This window comes from Symsagittifera roscoffensis, chromosome 3 (genome assembly GCF_963678635.1).
Source record: "Symsagittifera roscoffensis chromosome 3, txSymRosc1.1, whole genome shotgun sequence".
NCBI lineage: Eukaryota > Metazoa > Xenacoelomorpha > Acoela > Convolutidae > Symsagittifera > Symsagittifera roscoffensis.
Genome location: NC_087064.1, coordinates 38,772,309 through 38,791,887, shown reverse-complemented (window position 1 = coordinate 38,791,887; position 19,579 = coordinate 38,772,309). Strand labels below are relative to the sequence as shown.

Below are 19,579 nucleotides of genomic sequence, written 5' to 3'. Positions count from 1 at the left end.
ACCTGTGAAAATGACAAATGTGAAACTATTAATGTTCACTCACTGAAACTTTTAGGCTATCAATGTCGACAGTATGGTCCCTTGTTCGTGTTTTCAGCAATGAGTTTCGAATCTCAGAACCGCCAACTAGCCTCATATTTTATCGGGACTCATTCTCATGTATCAAATACTTTTGATAGTTTTTTAGCGGTGAAACTTAGCTAAGAATAATTTAACCTTTTGAATAAGATGAGAATAGTTCTTAGAACTCACTGGTTCAAGTTTTAAATAAAAATATTCTAAATTTTCATAAAGCTAGCATACTTGGAAAAAACTGGATCAAAGAGCGTTTTTTTTATTCTGCTGGCAATTTTTTAAACCGGCTTTGCACCATTTCAGCTTCATTAATCGGAGAACGTTATTTGCCTTCCTTTAAGCAAATGAAAATGAAATTGAATTGAACTTGGAAGAAACACGTCAAAACTCCCAAACTCCAACTCGAGCCCAAGTAAACTTCCGGAAGACTTTTTTATTTAAAAAATTTATCACGAACTCTATCAGTGTCTCCACTACGCTCAAAGACACTTAATCACTTCGATCGTTAAGACTTAAAAACTCCTTAGCCTATAGTAGGTTGTGCAAAGCAAAAAGAAACTGCTTCAAGCTTTTATTTTTCATACTTTGTTGCAAATACTTGGTTTCATTTCTCCAACAAACTTATGCACTTCTTTTGTCGTCATCTCTTAACCGCGAAAAGTTCTAGAATCAGAAAAGACGCCTCCAGTAAGCACACGACTAGTGAGATGAGTTGAATCTTTGAGACGGGACGCATCAACTTACTGCACTTAACACTCACTTATCAACATAGAAGATATTCGCAATATCGGAATATGTTGTAGGTAACGTTATTGTACAATATGCAAACTACAATACCATCAAATAAAACAAAAGATTCATTCAAATAAATCAAACATCAAACTTCATCATTTTCATCATCATCCATACATTTTTTTGTTTTTAAGATTTTTTCTTTTTTTTTAATGTTTGTCACGCCTTAACCCATAATTTTGTATAGGAACATTTTTTTTGATTAAAATTTTACAAAGATAGCTTGGGTAAAACGTAATTTACTAGAAACAATTTTCAATTGTTTTCTTTTCGTATCAACATTGTACCTAACACTGTTAAATAGGGAAATAATTCGTGAAGTACAATCAACAGCACAATACTGTAGGTCACTTTTTATGGACGTTTTAGTTTTATCTACTTTCACATGGAGAGTAAATGACAAAATGGATTTGATTTCAATTGTTGCCTGAAATGTAAACTGACAAACCAACTGTCCTGCCGTTTGAGATAAAAATAACAGACACTACTGAACGACAGTGGTACACGTGGTGCATCTGGCGTTTAAATTTTTTCAGAATATCCTATCACGAATATAATCATCTAAGATCTCTGCAAAATAGGTCATACCTCTTTCTAACAGGTCATAAGAACAATCCAAATCGAAATAAAACACGTAAAACCAGACGTACACCTTGAACAGAATAAGACCTCAATTTATCTATCGCAAATTTATTAAGCAGTTCAAATAATCAGCAAAAGAACATTGACTTCAATGATTCTATTCGACATCGTTTAGAATAATTATACGGTTTTTTATGAACCACTGTGAAGGCAAATTTTCTGAGTTCATTTTCTGAATTCATTGAAGAAATGGTGGCATAGTGAACTAAGTTAAATCAATAGACATCAATGGGAAACTGCAGGTAACTTGCACTCTATGTTGAACTACATGTACTGGCGGTCGAAGAAAAGCTTCGCGGGCCTGCTTCAATATGCTTTGAGGGAGGGTGAGGGGATGGAGAAAAGAGGGGGAGAGGATGGCATGCGACTGGAATGCGACCAATCATTAAATGAGAGAAAACAAAGGATCAAGAGATGGTAATGTGTGAAAAACTAACAACATAAACAAGAACTGAATGAATGTTTAGCACCAAGTCAACGTCAGTGCAGAAACGCCGAAATCTGAATTGAGGACATTTAAGCACGAGCTGACCAAGGAGAAAAAAGAAATGTTAAGAAAATAGTGATATTTAGTAATTGAACTTCATGTAGTAGGTGAGCAGTGGTGGTTTGGTGCATAAAAACGAACGATTTGAAGCCGGTAATAAAAAACGAAATTACTCAGAAAACTACTAGTAGTAGATAATGCAATGTATGACCACGTCTCATTCAAAGGCTATGTGATAACGATAGGGCAAAAGTTTGAGAATTTCGTTCAATTAACCTTCGGTTCAACTCATTCTTCGAGCTACATGTTGGTCTATTTAACTAATTATATATTGCAAGAAATTCGAATCAGTAACAGATGCAAGGCAACGTTCAAATCCATTTTGAATCACATTAGGAACACCTGGCTGCTTCGCATGTAGCGCATAATGTTACAACCAATGCAAGAGAACCTGTTTCTGAGGGACGTTTTTTCGGTTTAATGAATTAATGTCTTAGAGGACTGTTAAAATTCCCAGAAAATGGCAACTCTCCAACATAGTTATTTCATTGGTGGATTATTACGGCTCAATGGATCAACATATGGAATCTATTCAACAAACAAATTTATAGATGCATCATCACAGTTGAGTAAAATGTGAAATATGAAGACGTGTAATGTAATAAGTAGAGTCATCAGTTAGGATAGCAAACAATTCACAGTTTTTAGTTTTCTTCAGTCGAGTAGTAGGGTTGTTTAAACTAAACTATTGCAGCAGCCTTTCATTCCTAGAGGCTACTGCGCTTTCAAATTACGTCAAGGTTCCTTCAGTGATGTCACGCCAGTCGAGACAGCAACAGACCAGCAGATCCTCGTCACTTATTCCTAGTTGAATCGACGAGTTTTTGACTCTGCCAAGTTATTTTAAGGGAAAAACGCATTACTGCTGCTGTCCCATGCTTGACAGATAAGCATCGTATAACTTTTGCTGAAAAGCTTCGTCGTTTTCGACCAGATATAGCATAGCATTTTTCATCTGATCTTTAGTGAGAACGAACTGTTCTTCTTCCGACTTATAGCGCCTGGTATCCCGCTGCCCATTCATTTGCAGCCCCCTCGAAATAGGAAAGAGAAAGCGATTCACATTTTCTGTATGCGGATGGCTCGTATGTGAATTATGAGTTAATGCAGTGGTAGACGCGTTGTTGTTCTGGTTGTGCATGTGCTTTTCACTGCAGTCCGTCTGCTCTCTCATACCTGCCACATACATGCCACTAGTTGGGCCCATCGGGTTGAAAAAGGGTTGCTGAGTCGAATGGACCTGGGCACTGGTCGAGTGCAATTGAGCCGCCGCCTTGTCACGGAAGACAACGTCTGACATTCTGTGTGGGTTATTTTTATTCATGAGATGGTTCGACACCATCGCTTCTTCGGCATGGCCGGTTGATGAGGAGAACTGGTGTGGGCTATCCGGCGACTCTGACAAAGCAGAGCAGCTACTGTTCCCTTCGTCCTCATCGCTCAAAAAGTGACTTGGCGCCATAAGTTGCAGTGCCTGGATCGACTCCTACAACACATCTAACATAGGCAACAGAGAGTCGGAGAAGTGTCAATGATGGAAAAGGACACAGGAAAAAACTGACTCGTTTTGTTGAAACTTCAAAGTTCAAAGCAAAAATTATATCACCTTAAGGTCGTTCAATTTCAAAACAATTTATGTTTGACACATTTTTGATAACATAGACCCAAGTTCAGAAAATTGGATCAAAATGTAAAAGATCAATAGCTATATCACTAGGATTTTATTCCCCTGATAAATCTGAAAATTAAAATGGATCAATAGCTGAAAAAATAGGATTTTATTCCGCTGATAATTCTGAAAATCAAAATCGAAATTAGAGGTCGCTCACATTTTTTGTGGCCTTAACGGTTTTGCCATCAAAAAGTTGGAAAAGAGACATTGAACGCAATCAAACAGAAAAAAAATAACGACCTTTTTTAAAACAAAAACTCATCTTTTAAAATTCCAAGAAAATGTAGATGCTCTTAAAGCTTTTTGAATCTCTTGAATAATAACTGATTGGTACTTTTTCGATGAAATAAACTCAATTTGAGAAAACTTGATTAATAGATAATGTTTTTATTTCGCTGAAAAATCTGAAAATTAAATTCCATTTTCGAAAGTAGAAGACCATCACGTTGTTCGTGACCTTTACTCTTTTCTGCTCAACAGCGGAATTTTCCTTCGCTTTAACAAAGGAAATGAACTGAAGTTAAGAAGAAATCGAAAGTCAAACCGCAAAAAAGTGAACTTGGGTCTGAACCAATTTTAAGACTTTTCCTGAAAATGAAAAAAAAAATCATAACAACCTTTATGAAGTTTTCCTGAAAAAACATCGGCCTAAATAAGAGTCTTCACTGCGTTTATCGACTCTTAAATATAATATAATGACATTAAATTAATAGCACTGTTAAAAACTTCGAGCCCATATTTTGGATACTTTCAAAAGAAAAAAAATATTTTGTAGATACTTTCAATTAAAAAAGAACAAGCACATTGGTCCTGATTTGAATTATCCGGACAAAACGCATTAAATTAGAAATTCAAAACGCTTTTTTCTCAAATTGGGTTGAGATTAGGCAAAAAAGAGGAGAGCAAGTTACCAAAATCATTATGGTGCAATTTGTGTGGCGAAAGTCAGAACCAAAATTTCACCCAAAATTGATTTTTTTGGCGTTTTTAACTTAACGAGAATTACGCTGAAACTACCTAGTCAATCACTGATATTATCAGATCGAAGTGAGCCCCTTATGTAGCTCAACAAACCATAAGGAAGCTCCAAAAACTTGTGTAAACTAATTAACTTTTGTTTAATAGACAAAAAGATCGTCTTTAGTAAATAAAACACCAATTTTTTTAAATTAAAAAACAATTTTTAAACGTTGTGCCAAACTTTGTGGGAGTATACCATTCTTATGGTGTCAATGGTGGACAGGTAGGTTCGGCGTAATTCTTGATTAACTAAAACATAGCCAACAGACTGGTGGAAAAGAGTCAATGAACGCAATTCAACAGAAAAAAAAATTCTATTTTTTCTTTTTGGAAAAATCTCCAAATTCAAACGCCACAGAAAAAATAGCTGTTCATAAAACTCTTTGAATTTCTGGAGCAATTAATGATTGGTACTTTTTCGATAAAGTAAACTCAATTTGAGAAAACTGGATCAAAAGGTAATTTTTTTATTTCGCTGGGAAATCTGAAAATTAAATTCCATTTTCGAAAGTATGAATCGATCATGCTTTTCGTGACCTTTATCCTATTCTGCTCAAAAGTGGAATTTGCCTTCCTTTTAACAAAGGAAATGAACTGAACTGAAGAAGAAATCAAAAGTCAAACCGCGAAAAAGTAAACTTGGGCCTGAACAAATGTTGAAAGACTTTTCCTGAAAACGAAAAAAATCATCGCGACTTATACAAATTGGACCTTGACATTTCTGGTAAAAATTTAAATTAACTTCTGTTCACTTTTTCGTTTTTTCCGGATAATTTAAATCAGCACTGTATATATTTCCGCCACTCCCTTCGTTTGAGAATACTGTCCAAGTAAGAGGTCATGCGCACTAACCTTGGTAATTGCGGCAAACTGGTCATCAAACAAGTCCTCAGTTGTGCCACTGCTGCTGTCTCCCTCATTTAAGCGGTGGCTTTGATATGAACTGGTGTTACTGCTGTTGCCGGAGACAACGCTCTCTTTGAGAACTGGTTGGGGGATGCAGATGCTGTTTGACTTTTTATGATCCATTGACAACTCAGGAGAGATACCGTCACCATTAGGCCCAATGTTTTCTGAGCTAGTTTGTATCTTTTCACCTGTTTGCTGTAATTTTTGATCTTGGGAACTATGCAAGTCTTTTATAAAGTGTTGTAGTTGGGTCTGCACGGGTTGTTTATGTGGGAAAGATTGGCCGAAGTGCGGCTGGGAATTTTGGGCTTTGTTGTTTAGAGCGGCAGCTGACGCGGAGTTGGTTGCTGTGGGTTTTGAACCAATGACAGCAGCAACTCCATTAGGGGCAAATTTAGCTTGATGTGCAGGCTGGTGAGGTTTTTGTGATGAGGATAATTCCGGCATGCTGTTCACATTTGTTTCCTTTGCAAACAACTGATTGACAGAAATGTTGGAATATTGCATCTTATACCGACCATCTGTCTTCGCAGTTTGTTCTAAACAAGCCCTCACGCAAGTCAGTCACATTATTCGGAATTTCTTAATTATTTGTTTTGCAGATTTCAGATTTGAGATTCAAAAACCTTCAATGATAGACACGATTTTAAAAAACCAACCGCTTTTCAAACCAAAACGAGATAGATAGGTAGTTTTTTATAGCGCTGGCATGTCTTAAAATTAAATCCACATATGAAATTAAGTCAGTTACGCTTTTTCTATCCATTTGCACATTGGATATCGCGGAGCGTAATTTACCTTTTAGCAAATGAATTTGAATTGTAGCTTGAATTGCTAAATAACAGAAAAACATACTGACTTGTTTTTTGAAAAAAAAAACTATAAATCTCAACTTATCCCAAAAAAAGATAGCCTTAACGCTCTTTTAATTTCCAGAACAATTTAAAATTGACCATTTTATAAAAAACCAAATTTGAGAAAACTGGATCAATAAGTAAATTTGTAATTTTGCTGGGAAGTCAGACAATTAAATTCCACTTTCGAGAAATCTAGAAGTCAAACCTCGAAAAAGTAAATTTGCCAGAACAAATTTTAATACTTTTCCTAAAAAATACATCCCAAACAAACCAACATACATCAGTTGACGGCTACTCTTTAGCGCTTTCAATTTCAAGAATATTTTCCGACTGATTCTTTATTGATAGTTCTAACCCAATCAGAAAACTATCAATAGATAAGATCTGTTCCGCTGGTGAACTTAAAAAAAATCTATTTTAAAACTATCATTTACGTTTTTCACCCCCACTTAAGTGAGTTGAAAAAATATCATCTTTCGAATTTCAAAGAAATAATTAATGGCCACCAGCCTCTTCAAACTTGAAGAACAATTTATCATTGTCCTTTTGTGATAAAATTTACCTAATTAGAGAAACTGGCTTAATAAGTAAATTTTCCAATTCAACGCAAAATCTACAAATTAAGATTAACTTTCCAAACTAGAAGTCGATCACGTTTTTCGTGACAATCACATTTTTGCTGTTCGATAGTGGAGTTGGCCTTCCTTTTAACTAGAAGATGAAAACAACTTAAAAAGAAATGAAAAGTCAAACCAAGAAAAATATATAAGAGTAATCTCTACGTTCATGACGAATTTTATTTATTCCCTGATAAAGCTAAAATGAAAAAACCGTGCAAAACAAGTTTTCAAACCAAGAAACCGTGCAAGTTTTTTGCGCCATTTCAACTGTCATAACTGGAAAGCGCAAGTTTTCTAACTTAACATAAATAAAATTGAGCTCAAAAATTGCAATTGTACAATAGTGCATTGATAAATGCATCAAAGGTATGAATGCACTTTTAGTTATTAGAGGATTTGAAGACTTTTTCTCTACACAAATAAGAGATAGAAAACCATGGAGGTGTCCTAAGTACGTGCAAATCGTAAGTGCAAATCGATAAGAACAAAAATTCAAAGAACGAATCGGTTCGCGAAAAGTTTAAGTTTTCTGAGCAAGCTGCCAAACTTTGAAAATTTTCAAGTTATTTTATGGGTGCCATTTCTTGTAATCAATGCTTGCATAAAAATTGAAGTAGCCTGAGGAAAATACCTTAACATAAAACTGATTATCTTTGTCCAAGATGCAATAATCCTTCCAATTATATTACTCAAACCAGAATGCTAATCTACGGATTAATCAATTTGGAAATCTTAGTACTGTCAAAGAGTTTTGCTATCTGGGTGATATGACTTATGTGGAAATTGACGCAATACGTGCATCATCGGTCAGAATAGCAGCTTTCAAGACGAAATGGTAGCAAAAGATATTGACTTGATTACAAACGTCATATCCACGGAGCTTGTCTCCGGTCTGTTCTGATGTATTGTCTGAAATCTGAGTGCAGACCCAGGCAAAATGCAGCTTTATTACAACTTCTGACATGAAAACTCTGCGTAGGATAGCCGGTGTCACTTAAAAAGACAGAGTTAGCAACAAAAGAGGAAATTAAATGACAGATGTTATTGATCTGGACAAGCTACAAGTGCGGCCGTGGATACGATGGTATGGCCATGTTCACCGAAGAGAAAATGACCATGCCCTAAAATCAACAGACCATATTACAGTCCCCAGGAAAGACCAGCAGCACGGCCTAAAAACACTGGATCGACTGTGTTAAACGACACCTGAACACTTTAGCCCTCATATCCACAGACTGCCTTGATCGAATGGCATGGAAAAACGTGGTATCCTCTATTTAATAGCTTGAATGCTATTCAGAATGCCATCATCTGAACCATTGTTTACGCACTTTCCGGATGTCTAACCCCGCCACAATGGGAAAACGGACAATTAACGCATTAGTAGTATTTTGTTTTTCGCGCCAAATATTTCACCCCAAAATTTTAAATATTTATGGCGTTCGTCAGTCAAAAACTACGCTGAAACTACACATTCAATTAGTGACAAACTTTGTCACTAAATGACTCGGTAGTTTCAGCGCAAGTTTTGATGAACTAAAATTAACTCAAATTAAGAAACAACGCGTTTTTAGTTTCAATGTGTTCCAGCTATGAGATTTGAAAATTATTTATATATATGAGATTATTTTTTACAAAGAATCTGTTCACGAAGGGACTCAACAAAGCTATTCAATCTTTGAATTATTTCAAGTTAATTCATAGAAAGAATCGGTTGCGAAAATTTCAAGTTTTTCGATGCGAACTATTTTCAAGCCCGGATACTTCAAAATAATCTAGGTTGAATCGGTTCGCAAACAAGTTAAGTTTTTTAGGCACGCTTTTCAAGCTATGGTTTTTTTCAAAAAAATTTCAAAATATTTGGTAGAGTGAAATGGTTCACAAAAAATTCTAAATTTTCTAAGCGAGCTGTTTAAGCTACGAAACTTTGAATTATTTCAAACTCTTTCATAATTAAATTGAATTGCAAAAAAAAATTCTAAAACTATTGCAGCTATAAAACTTATGAAATGTTTTAAGTTATTTTAAAGCTTGTATCAATTTGGTAAGTGAACTTTGCTAAGCATTGAGGTTCCTGTTTTTAGTTAGAACAATTCAGATTGAAATTAATCTGTAATCGCAAAAATTTGGACAAAGTGGGCAGGTACTAGTAGTATGCATATAGTGCATTAGGATCGGGGTGGGTTGTCATACATGGATGACCATTAGGTATAGATCAAAATGGTCACTATGCATTATCTGACAACCAATGGTCACGATGTAAAAATCCAAATTGTCACCACGAGTTTATTTTATAACTAATAGTCCTCATGTAAAGTTTCGATATATTATTGAGTATTCCCACTGAACGTTGTGTTTATATATTTGATGTTGGAAAGGATTTGCTAAATCTTCCTTCCAATAACAACTGCTGTTTCACTGCGCTTTTTCCCGTTTGCTCAATTCTTCTTAAATTTCAATTTACGTACAATTAGATACAAAAGTATGCTGGAAACACTTTCGTTTAATTGAAAATGAATATATCCCCGATTAACTGGGTTCCAAAACTGGAACAAAATCTCGCACTTAAATACGCACTAAACACGGAATAGCGGTAGGTCAAATTTTCTGTACACACAAATCTCTTATCAAATTACTGAATTTTATTTACTATACAAAAGTTCATACTGTTTTTTTGTGTTTTATTATACTCGCCGAGTTTTTGACCGTGGTTCAACTGCTTCATAATCGAAAATGAATCGTTGAAGAATGACGACTGGTCCTCGTCGGAAGTATTGGCCTCCAGATCGGCAATATCACCGCTATCTATATCACTGTCGTTGGTTTCTGCTGCCCGAATCAGACCGGGGTCTGGAGTTTGCCAACTGCTATTGACCTGGTCCATCAATTGTCGAAGCGAACGATGTGGTTGTATGCTTTCAACAGCAAAACTATCCTCAGAGTAGTCATCATCATTTTCCGGATGGTCCCAATCAACGTTTTGAGTGTTAGCGAATTCTTCAGACACCCCATATAGGAGAACGTCAAAAACCCACGACACTGGCTGTTGACCATCTTCAAAAATTGGCATGCATTTTTCCAAATCGTCATCATCAGTTGGGTCCGAATTTGCAGCGGCGGCGTTGTCATCGCTATCATCAATGCCAATCGCAGTTTGACCCACGATGATTTTGTAACCGTAGAGAAGAGTCTGCTGGCCATCATCGAGGATGTAGCGTTTGTCATCAAATGCTGATAACGATGTTTTCGTCGAAGTCACAGTTTGCAGATTGTGTGACTCGGATGCGAATCGACTGTTTTCAGTTTTGAATAACGAGCCAGAGGTCAAAGTGTCTCGATATCGCTGATGCGTCAACATCTTCTGAGCAGCTTTTGATACACCTTTGGCTGACAGTTTTCCGCAGTCTAAATATATAATTAAATGATTACTAACCCATTTAACGATGACTACTGATGTGGTGAAAAAAAAAGTTGGAATCTTCTTTTCTGTGGCTGCTACATCAACTTGAAGTCCAGGTGCAACAAAAAGTGACATGAAGGTCAAGTGTGACCTTAAAGTCAGTCATTATTAAAAACTTTCAAAAAATCAAAAATCGATCGTCACAAAAAAACTTTCGTCGACAAAAATTTTTTTTCAAAAAAATTTTCGCCAAAAAAGGCAGATAAAAATGATTACCCCTGGACAAAATGGAATAAAGCTTGGGTTTGAGGGATATCAATTCGGTTTTTATGTCCCCTGGGAACTCCTTGAATTTTAAAACAACCATTTTGTTTTTTGGATCGTAGAGAGGGTGGTTCTTCTACGGGTAATTTGACAGGTCAAGTTCACTCAAAATGTTTCTTTTTTCGGAAATTTCGCGGTATAAATCTTCACTTTTGATTTCGTACAGGAGACTATTTCGTACAATAGAGAAGTTGACATTCAAAATTTGTTTTCATGATATCATAATGAAATTTATACATGTGAAACTTTGCTAAATCAAGAACACTAGCTCCAACAATTGTCGGCACGTCCCAAAAAATTTTTGTTGGATTCGATGTGAACGCTGCCAAATTTTCTCCAAAAATGTTGTAGGATTTTAACTCGAATGCACTTATTTCTCGCAAGGCGGCTTGATAATCTCTAACTATGCGAACTAGCATCCGTTTGCGCTTTGACTCGCATGTTTTCCCATAAGCACAGTTGTTTAAAAGTTTGTACAAACCCTCCTCAAATTTGTTTCTGGCTTGTTGGCGTTTATCGTGTTCAGAGTGATATATGGTTCCAACCATGCTTCTTGTTCAAACTTCAGCACACGGTGCACTTTTTTAACTTTAATTCCTAACCGAACATACAATTGCAAAAGTTTACAAGTTGAGATACAAATTGTGATAATCCTCCAAGTTCTGACATTTTAACTCTCTAAAAACTTTCCTTGCATGTTCCAGATCTGCTTGTGTAACTGCAACTTTTCCTCCATTCAAAACATCGGACTAATGTTGCAAGGACGGCAGTTCCTTTTCTGCAAACTTTTCTCCATTATCAGCCATGTACAAATAAGGGTGAAAACCTTTTTGTCGTATCAGATATCGTTGCTCCTCCGTCTTATTTGCAAAACTCGTTTAAAATCGACATTTTTGCACTGGCAGATTATCAACCAATTTTTGCAAGAAAGAACTGAAGAATTTGCATGAGTCAATGAACCTGAGGTACTCGAAAACTTTTTGATCAGTTCCGTTCTTCCTTTTTATAGTTTTATTTAGGACTCCAATGCTTAGCGATATATATTTTTCGTCGGTGCTGGTATAACACTCATTGCACTGGTTGGCTCGCATTCATGCAATGCGAGACAAACGTGGTGAAGGTCATAGTTCTGGATGTTATGTCCAATGACTGGGGTAAAATTCACAGTTCTTCTTGCTAGATTGCATTTTTCATCTGACCATCCCAGAAATTTTCCAGAAAAATGACAATGGTCAAGACATTTATCGTGCTCATTGGTATAATGTATACAGCAAATCCAATATGTTGATGTTTTTTTTGTGCAACGACCCTTGACTTCCAAGGAATAGAGTAAACCGTCGCTTTTGATCATATATCTCTCTCGCTAATTGATGCAACTGTTGAAGAAACTTTTTCATCCATTGATCAGAGCTGTCATAGTCAAGGAAGTAGGGCTGTGAATTTCCGTGGTCGATTACAGCCAATGAGTATCCAAAAGCTTCACGTTTTTGTACCACTCGGGTTGATGATCGCGAGGGATTATCAGGGCAAGAATGTACTGGTTTTAGAAAAGACTCAAAGTCGAAGTAAATCACAAGTGGTACGAATCACAAGGCCTGAAGCTTTTTGAACTCGTATCGGTTGGTACCTTTTTCTGCTGAAGGCATGACAGCTAGGGCAGGCTCATGATCCTTACAAGACTGGATGTGTTGCTCATGAGCTTCTTGACTCCAGCTAATGTGAAAACAGTTTCTACATAAGCGCGTGCATGGACGATGCCTATATCCTTTGATTTCACAGATGAATTATAGTAAATCGGTTATAAGTACAGCATGATGCCTTGCAAGCTCGTACAAGAGAAGTAGGTCCGTGTCAAATATCTCATTTTCAATGTGGCTATCATTGTTCAGTCGTTTTGATATATACATAGGCATCAAGTCTCCATTTTGGTACTGGAACATATTTACCCGCACATCGTTGAGTTGTTCAAAATTTCCAATTGATGCAAAAATCATGGGCGAATCAAAGGTACCTTGGCTTTGTGTGCACTTGCAGCTGTGTATGTGCCAGGTTGTATTCGCGCAGCTGCTCGGTTCGCTTTTTCTTGATCAGTCAGAAGTAGATCAATACCATGCTTCAGACTATAAGCAGCCGTAAAGCAAGGTTGGAAGCAATTATGATCGTGGTGATTTTTAATGTTTACCAAGTTCTAGGATTCTCGAATTCGAAAAGGCAAGTGAATAAAAGATGATCCACGGATTGGAGAAAAATTTGCAAGTTTAAAAAAAACTTGAATTACGTGTTGCAAAACCCAACCGCTACCATAAGATGCAAAGTCTCCAAAACTGCTTGCATTTTTTCGACCATTTCATCTTCTAATCCCAAGCTCATCACTGGTTTTATGTCGGAGTTCGCATAAATGTCAATCCGCTCGTCGGGTTCTACATTACTAGAATCGATTATTGCTCTGGGTTTAACCAAACCCAAATTAGCACTGAACTGAACTTTTCTAGGTCCTTCTGCAACACGTTCCATTATAAGTTTTTGAATTTGATCTTTTTTGTCTTGCATAAATTTCAAAGATCAACAGACTGATTTTCATCCGTTGGTTGGTTCCCGCCGATCACGTATTTCTCAAGAACACCAAAAAAAGCAGACAGACTTTTTTGAAGGCTTGTGCCGTTGATTTCATCTCCATCAGCAGCATGCACATCAACCAGTGCAGCATCAGCAGCGGCACTTGTAGTAGCTAAGTCAGCAGAGGCAACTCTCATAACAGGTAGGCCATGGGTTGTTAGTAAATGAGTTGATAAGTTTTTTGGCGAATGGAGGCCCAAATGACAATAGTCACAAACACCTCCAAGTTGACCATGAGTATGAAGAATGTTTTTGTAATTTTGAAAGCATTTGAGCTGTGAATGAACACTCATTGCATCGATAAACAATCAGACCCTTTCCAACAAAATGTTTTTCACGCTCATGGCAAATTCTATTGCTCTTGTTTGCATATGTTAGCGAACAAAAATTGCAATTGAACATTTTTTGAAATTTGTTAAGCAATTGATTACTAGGAAGAAAAAGAGACGAGTGATCTCAACATATAATCATAAAGAACAGAAAGTAGGAAAACATAAGTTTTCGTCTACCAATTGTAGACGAAATGGTTTGTATTGCGGGCTCGCAAATTCGACTTTAACTAACTTTCCCGCCAAAATTGAAAATTATATTCAAATTTCCCGCATTAATGTACCTGCTGAAATACTATTGGTTGGCATAGCTTGATTAACGTGAATTATTTAAGCAATCTTACTAAAGACGATCAAATTCAATTAAAAATGACTGGATCAGAGTTACGTGATAAGGGAAATGATTTCAAAACCGTCTACTTAGTTGTGAGTTTCACAATTCAAAATGTACGTCACAAGTACGGAATATTTCGATAATTCAAATCTAAACTGAGCATGTCTCAATACATGTACTGAGCATGTGGTCCTACATGTAATGTCTAAACAAGCTAGTGATTTGTTTGAACACCGATTTTTTATGAACACCGATTTTTATTGAACACCGATTTTTTGAACACCGATTGTTTGAACTCCGGGTTTTAAAAAACTGTAAGACTGGAATCTATCATCTGGGAAATGTCATCAAAATTACATTAAATTAACAAGAGTGGGCTTGTTGTTTTATGGAGGAGTAAGGTTTTTAGAATTTTCCTCCAAACTAATGGGAAACCTTGCAGTTTTTAAAGACCATTATACTTAAAATTATGAAAAAAAGTATTTAAGGGTCTTTGCTTTAGATGTTCAACTAACTAACGTTTTTCCAGTTGAAACATCCAATGCTCTTTACTTGTAAACAAAAAAGACTAATAAAAAGGCGATTTTTGTGTGGTTGAAGTGTTGATCTCCACAAAAAATTATGTTACGGTTTCTGAACCCTAGCTAAAAATGCGTAGCTCGGTGAGAGCAGCAATATGAGTGGTCGGAAGCCTATATTCGGACCTTGTAACAAAAAATTAGAAAATTGGCAAGGGATGAGGCTTTTTTAAAAAGTCAAGTCAGTATCTCTTCAATGAACGGTCTGAACAGAGTCTTGCGACAAACCAAAATGCTTTTCTTAACCAGTTCATCACTTTTCTACAGAAGACTAAAGACTCTAGGACCTCATTTTAACGAGATAAATTTTCAGACTTTTTTCCGAGATTTGAAAATTTTAAGTTTTTTTGTATTTTGATTAACGACTTGTCCAACAATCGCTTACAAATTGGTTCAATAATCTCTCCTTTTCCTAGCAACTTGACGAGTGAAGCATTAGGAGACAGAGAATTTTAATTTTGTAAATTGTGTATACATAAAAACACCAAATGAAAGCTATTAAATATCAATCTGAGTTTCAAGCTTAAACCTTTATACACAATAAAACCAAAAGAAAATCAAACAAACGCAATCACAGTTTCAAAGTTAAATAAGATCTAAAGACTCCTGAGTGTTTCTAGTATTGTTAGCTTTCGCCTTTTCTTTGTTGCAAGGCATAGAGAAGGAGTCAAGTTTTCCATGTGATTACTCACTGTCGCTTCGGGGGTGCGCGTTGGAGTTGAAGATTCTGGTTCATCAAGCCATGGTGACACTGTAGGAGAGGATCAGCTTTCGGGGTAACTAATAATGGTGACTCAATCTGTTCCATTCCCCATAAACGATCAAAAACTAAATTTCTTTGAAGTATTGTAACTGGTTTTCACACATCGGAGTAGTATCACAATCGTATTTATACAAAAAATTTTTAACTGGTTTTGATACAGTTGAAATATCAATCTGAAGAGCAAGAGGCTCGTCAGGATCAGTATATTTACCAGAATTTGTGAGGTAACTCAAATACTTCATATTCAGTTCTTCGTCTTCCTTTGACATTTTTAAGGAAAGTTTACTGAATAAATGTTTAAAAAAATTTGGGAATCATAATGTGATTTATACAAGTCCATTCATCAGAGTTGAAGCTTTTTTCTTCGTTTTCTGCCACCACCTTCATTCAATACTTTATCAAAAGAAGAGAAAAAAGCTTACAATTGGGTATCTAAATTTCTGCATGGGCTTCCTTGGTACGAAGGTGAATACCCTTACTCATAATTGGATCAAATTTGTGACAGCATCGTTTGAGAAACCCAAACTCCCAATTTTTTGCTAAAAGTACACAAAAATCAGTTTTATTAGCTGACTATTTGAAATTACCCGTGACCAATTTAGGAGATATTGGCTGCTCAAAGACTGAACAGATATTGGGTCAAGAAAAACTTATTTGCAAACGACATTCTCTTTTACTTCCCTCGCATCAATTATTAAAGCATTGTACCCGTAAAAAATCCAAAGTTTTTGTCGATTGGATACAAAATCAATTGTCCAATGATGCAAACAACCTTATCTCCAAAGTTGGAGGTTTACGCTTCGATGACCAATCAGAGTCCTGAAAATACTTTAAAACCAAGAGTTCGTCAGGAGGCTCGTCAGGCAACAGGCTCGTCAGGATCAGTATGTTTACCAGAATTTGTGAGGTAACTCAAATACTTCATATTCAGTTCTTCGTCTTCCTTTGACATTTTTGAGGAAAGTTTACTGAATAAATTTTTAAAAAATTTTGGGAATCATAATGTGATTTGTACAAGTCCATTCATCAGAGTTGAAACTTTTTTCTTCGTTAATTATTGCAACAAAATTACCGTAAACGGTTTCATAAAAAATGGTTCTTTCCTGATTGGAATATCCGACAATAATATAACACGGCATTTTTTGAAGAAAATTCAGAAGAAAATAATAAACGTAACGCGGAAAGAAAAGAAAATGAAATGTGAAAATTCCTCAGGAGATTAAAAAAGGGTTTGCTCTTTTAAAAATAGAAACATTGGGACCTCCTATGTAGTTTCTTATCAGTATACAAAGGGAGGGTGTGTAATTTCTTTATGTTGCATTGTACGGTATACCATGTATATATTATTTCTCAATGGCTAGTTTGAAAAATGCCAATGGCTAGTTTGAAACACTACCTTTAAACATTGTGGCCTTTGAAGGTCATTAAATTTCTTATCATTTGCACATGCTTAAAATACTAATCCACTTGAACCAAATTGCAATTGAAAACGTTTCGATATCAAGTACATGTGTGCTTATGTTAACATAGATACAACGCTTTCTTTTGCAAACATATACAATCAATTCAAACCATTTCATACTTTTTAACTTTAAAATCAAGTTGCTTTGAAATTTTACTCGTTACAATGAATAAAACGAAAACAAACACCACATCAACTGCAGATGAAGAATTTGGCGATTTGATATTTCGGAAAACAGCAAAAGATTAGAGCGTGCTACATTGAAAACATATGACCAAAGGGGGTATTCTTGAAAAATTTCAAAAAAGAAACTGAAGACGCTGAATGTGAATGTGTACAACGACTTTCCTTAAGCAACGAAGAATTTTCAAAACTACTAAAATCGGGAAAGTCAATCCGAGCGCAAACAAGTGAAATTTCTGATACTGCTGAAAACAAAGACAAACCACAGTCTAAATGTAAACGTGCCAGGAAATCTCAGTTTTCCTCAAACACAAACGATTTCAAGCACGACTCGAATTAATTTCTCTTCACAAAATGGCAGAAGCCATGTTCGATGTTGTGTTACCTGATTATTTCAAAAAATTTCAACCTAATTTCAAATTTGTTATAACTGAAAAAGTTCCTAATTTATCTACTTTCAAAAAGCCACTTCAAACCTGAGTATTGCCCATTTTGGTTGAAATTGAAAAAGAATCCCATTACCATATACTGATTCAAGTAGATTCAGAGGAACAGTTAAACCAACTTTTTCCTTCCCAAAAATGTTTCAGTGTTCCTTGTATTTTCACTTGCTTCAAATTTTTAGTTTCTCCTGCTAAAGATGTCAAGGGAAACGGTGAGTTATTAGACAAGCTTAAACTAGCTCTCACTTATTCAGCACAACCTGTATCAGCCAATCTCGATTTATTAGATTTCACTGCAATCAAAAAACGTTTACCCAATTTATTGCTTTCTGCAACATCATCTAACAAACAAACTTCACCAAATCAAAACGTCTGCCAAAAGTCTCCTGCAGTTGGGGGACAGAAACAAATTGATAATACAGTTACGCCTGCTGCATCATCGACGTCAGACAAGTCCGCAGAAATTTCGGCTGCAGTTTCAAAGAAACACGCAGAGATCAGACATGTTCAAACAGATGAGATGAATACAGAAACTTAGAAAAGATTTGAAAGTTAAATTAATGGACCCCATTCTGCCGCTTTTTGTAAAATAATGGATATTATAACAAGTGGATATAGAAAACTTGATATGTAGATAGTGATGAGATTATTCATGAAATTTTTAACGACATAAGAACTCAGTATCCAGACAAATCAGTCAGATTTCAGTATTTTTTAGCCACTTGTTTGTATTTGGATGCTGATATTAATTTGGATTTTCTTTTGAAAAACAGACGATATGGTGGTTTACTTGGAATACACAATTCGTCGCTCGACAAACACTTGAAACAATTCAATTTTCTTAGATTACATGCAATAAAGCTTGACGCAGCAGGATATTTGCAAGAAAAAAACAATACCGAACCTGGGTAAACATATGTTTTGCCTTGTCCAATAAAAAATGTTATCTAGGTTACGTGACAGGTGTTGCGTTTTGCTTCTTTCTTAAAGCATTCAAACCAAAGTTGTTTCATTTGTCGGAATCTTGAGTGCAAGTCATGTTAACCCAAAGAAAGAAAACTTAAAATTTGTTTTTCAACCGTCCCAATATTTTCGATACTGAGGGACTTAAATGCGGCAAGAAACCTTTCATAATCAAGGAAATTTCTGTTTGCTCTGCTAATACAATTGATACAATTCATTTTCTGCCACCACCTCCATTCAATACTTTATCAAAAGAAGAGAAAAAAGCTTACAATTGGGTATCTAAATTTCTGCATGGGCTTCCTTGGTACGAAGGTGAATACCCTTACTCATAATTGGATCAAAATTGTGACAGCATCGTTTGAGAAACCCAAACTCCCAATTTTTTGCTAAAAGTACACAAAAATCAGTTTTATTAGCTGACTATTTGAAATTACCCGTGACCAATTTAGATATTGGCTGCTCAAAGATTGAACAGATATTGAGTCAAGAAAAACTTATTTGCAAACGACATTCTCTTTTACTTCCCTCGCATCAATTATTAAAGCATTGTACCCGTAAAAAATCCAAAGTTTTTGTCGATTGGATACAAAATTAATTGTCCAATGATGCAAACAACCTTATCTCCAAAGTTGGAGGTTTACGCTTCGATGACCAATCAGAGTCCTGAAAATACTTTAAAACCAAGAGTTCGTCAGGAGGCTCGTCAGGCAACAGGCTCGTCAGGATCAGTATGTTTACCAGAATTTGTGAGGTAACTCAAATACTTCATATTCAGTTCTTCGTCTTCCTTTGACATTTTTGAGGAAAGTTTACTGAATAAATTTTTAAAAAATTTTGGGAATCATAATGTGATTTATACAAGTCCATTCATCAGAGTTGAAACCTTTTTCTTCATTAATTATTGCAACAAAATTACCGTAAACGGTTTCATAAAAAATGGTTCTTTCCTGATTGGAATATCCGGCAATAATATAACACGGCATTTTTTGAAGAAAATTCAGAAGAAAATAGTAAACGTAACGCGGAAAGAAAAGAAAATGAAATGTG

At 35.7% G+C, this 19,579-nt stretch overlaps 1 protein-coding gene across 1 annotated transcript in view; it reads right to left on the bottom strand.

Annotated features, from left to right (window-relative positions):
- Window positions 1-633: 633 nt before the first annotated feature.
- The window catches only part of LOC134841885 (uncharacterized), a 42,782-nt gene continuing 23,836 nt past the window's right edge, over window positions 634-19,579 (bottom strand). The window contains exons 4-5 of the mRNA XM_063857948.1: window positions 5,601-6,196; window positions 634-3,542 (exon numbers count right to left, since the gene is read on the bottom strand). Coding sequence (XP_063714018.1) covers window positions 2,916-3,542; window positions 5,601-6,196 — 1,223 coding nt within the window. The 3' untranslated portion in view covers window positions 634-2,915. The remainder of the gene's footprint in view (window positions 3,543-5,600; window positions 6,197-19,579) is intronic.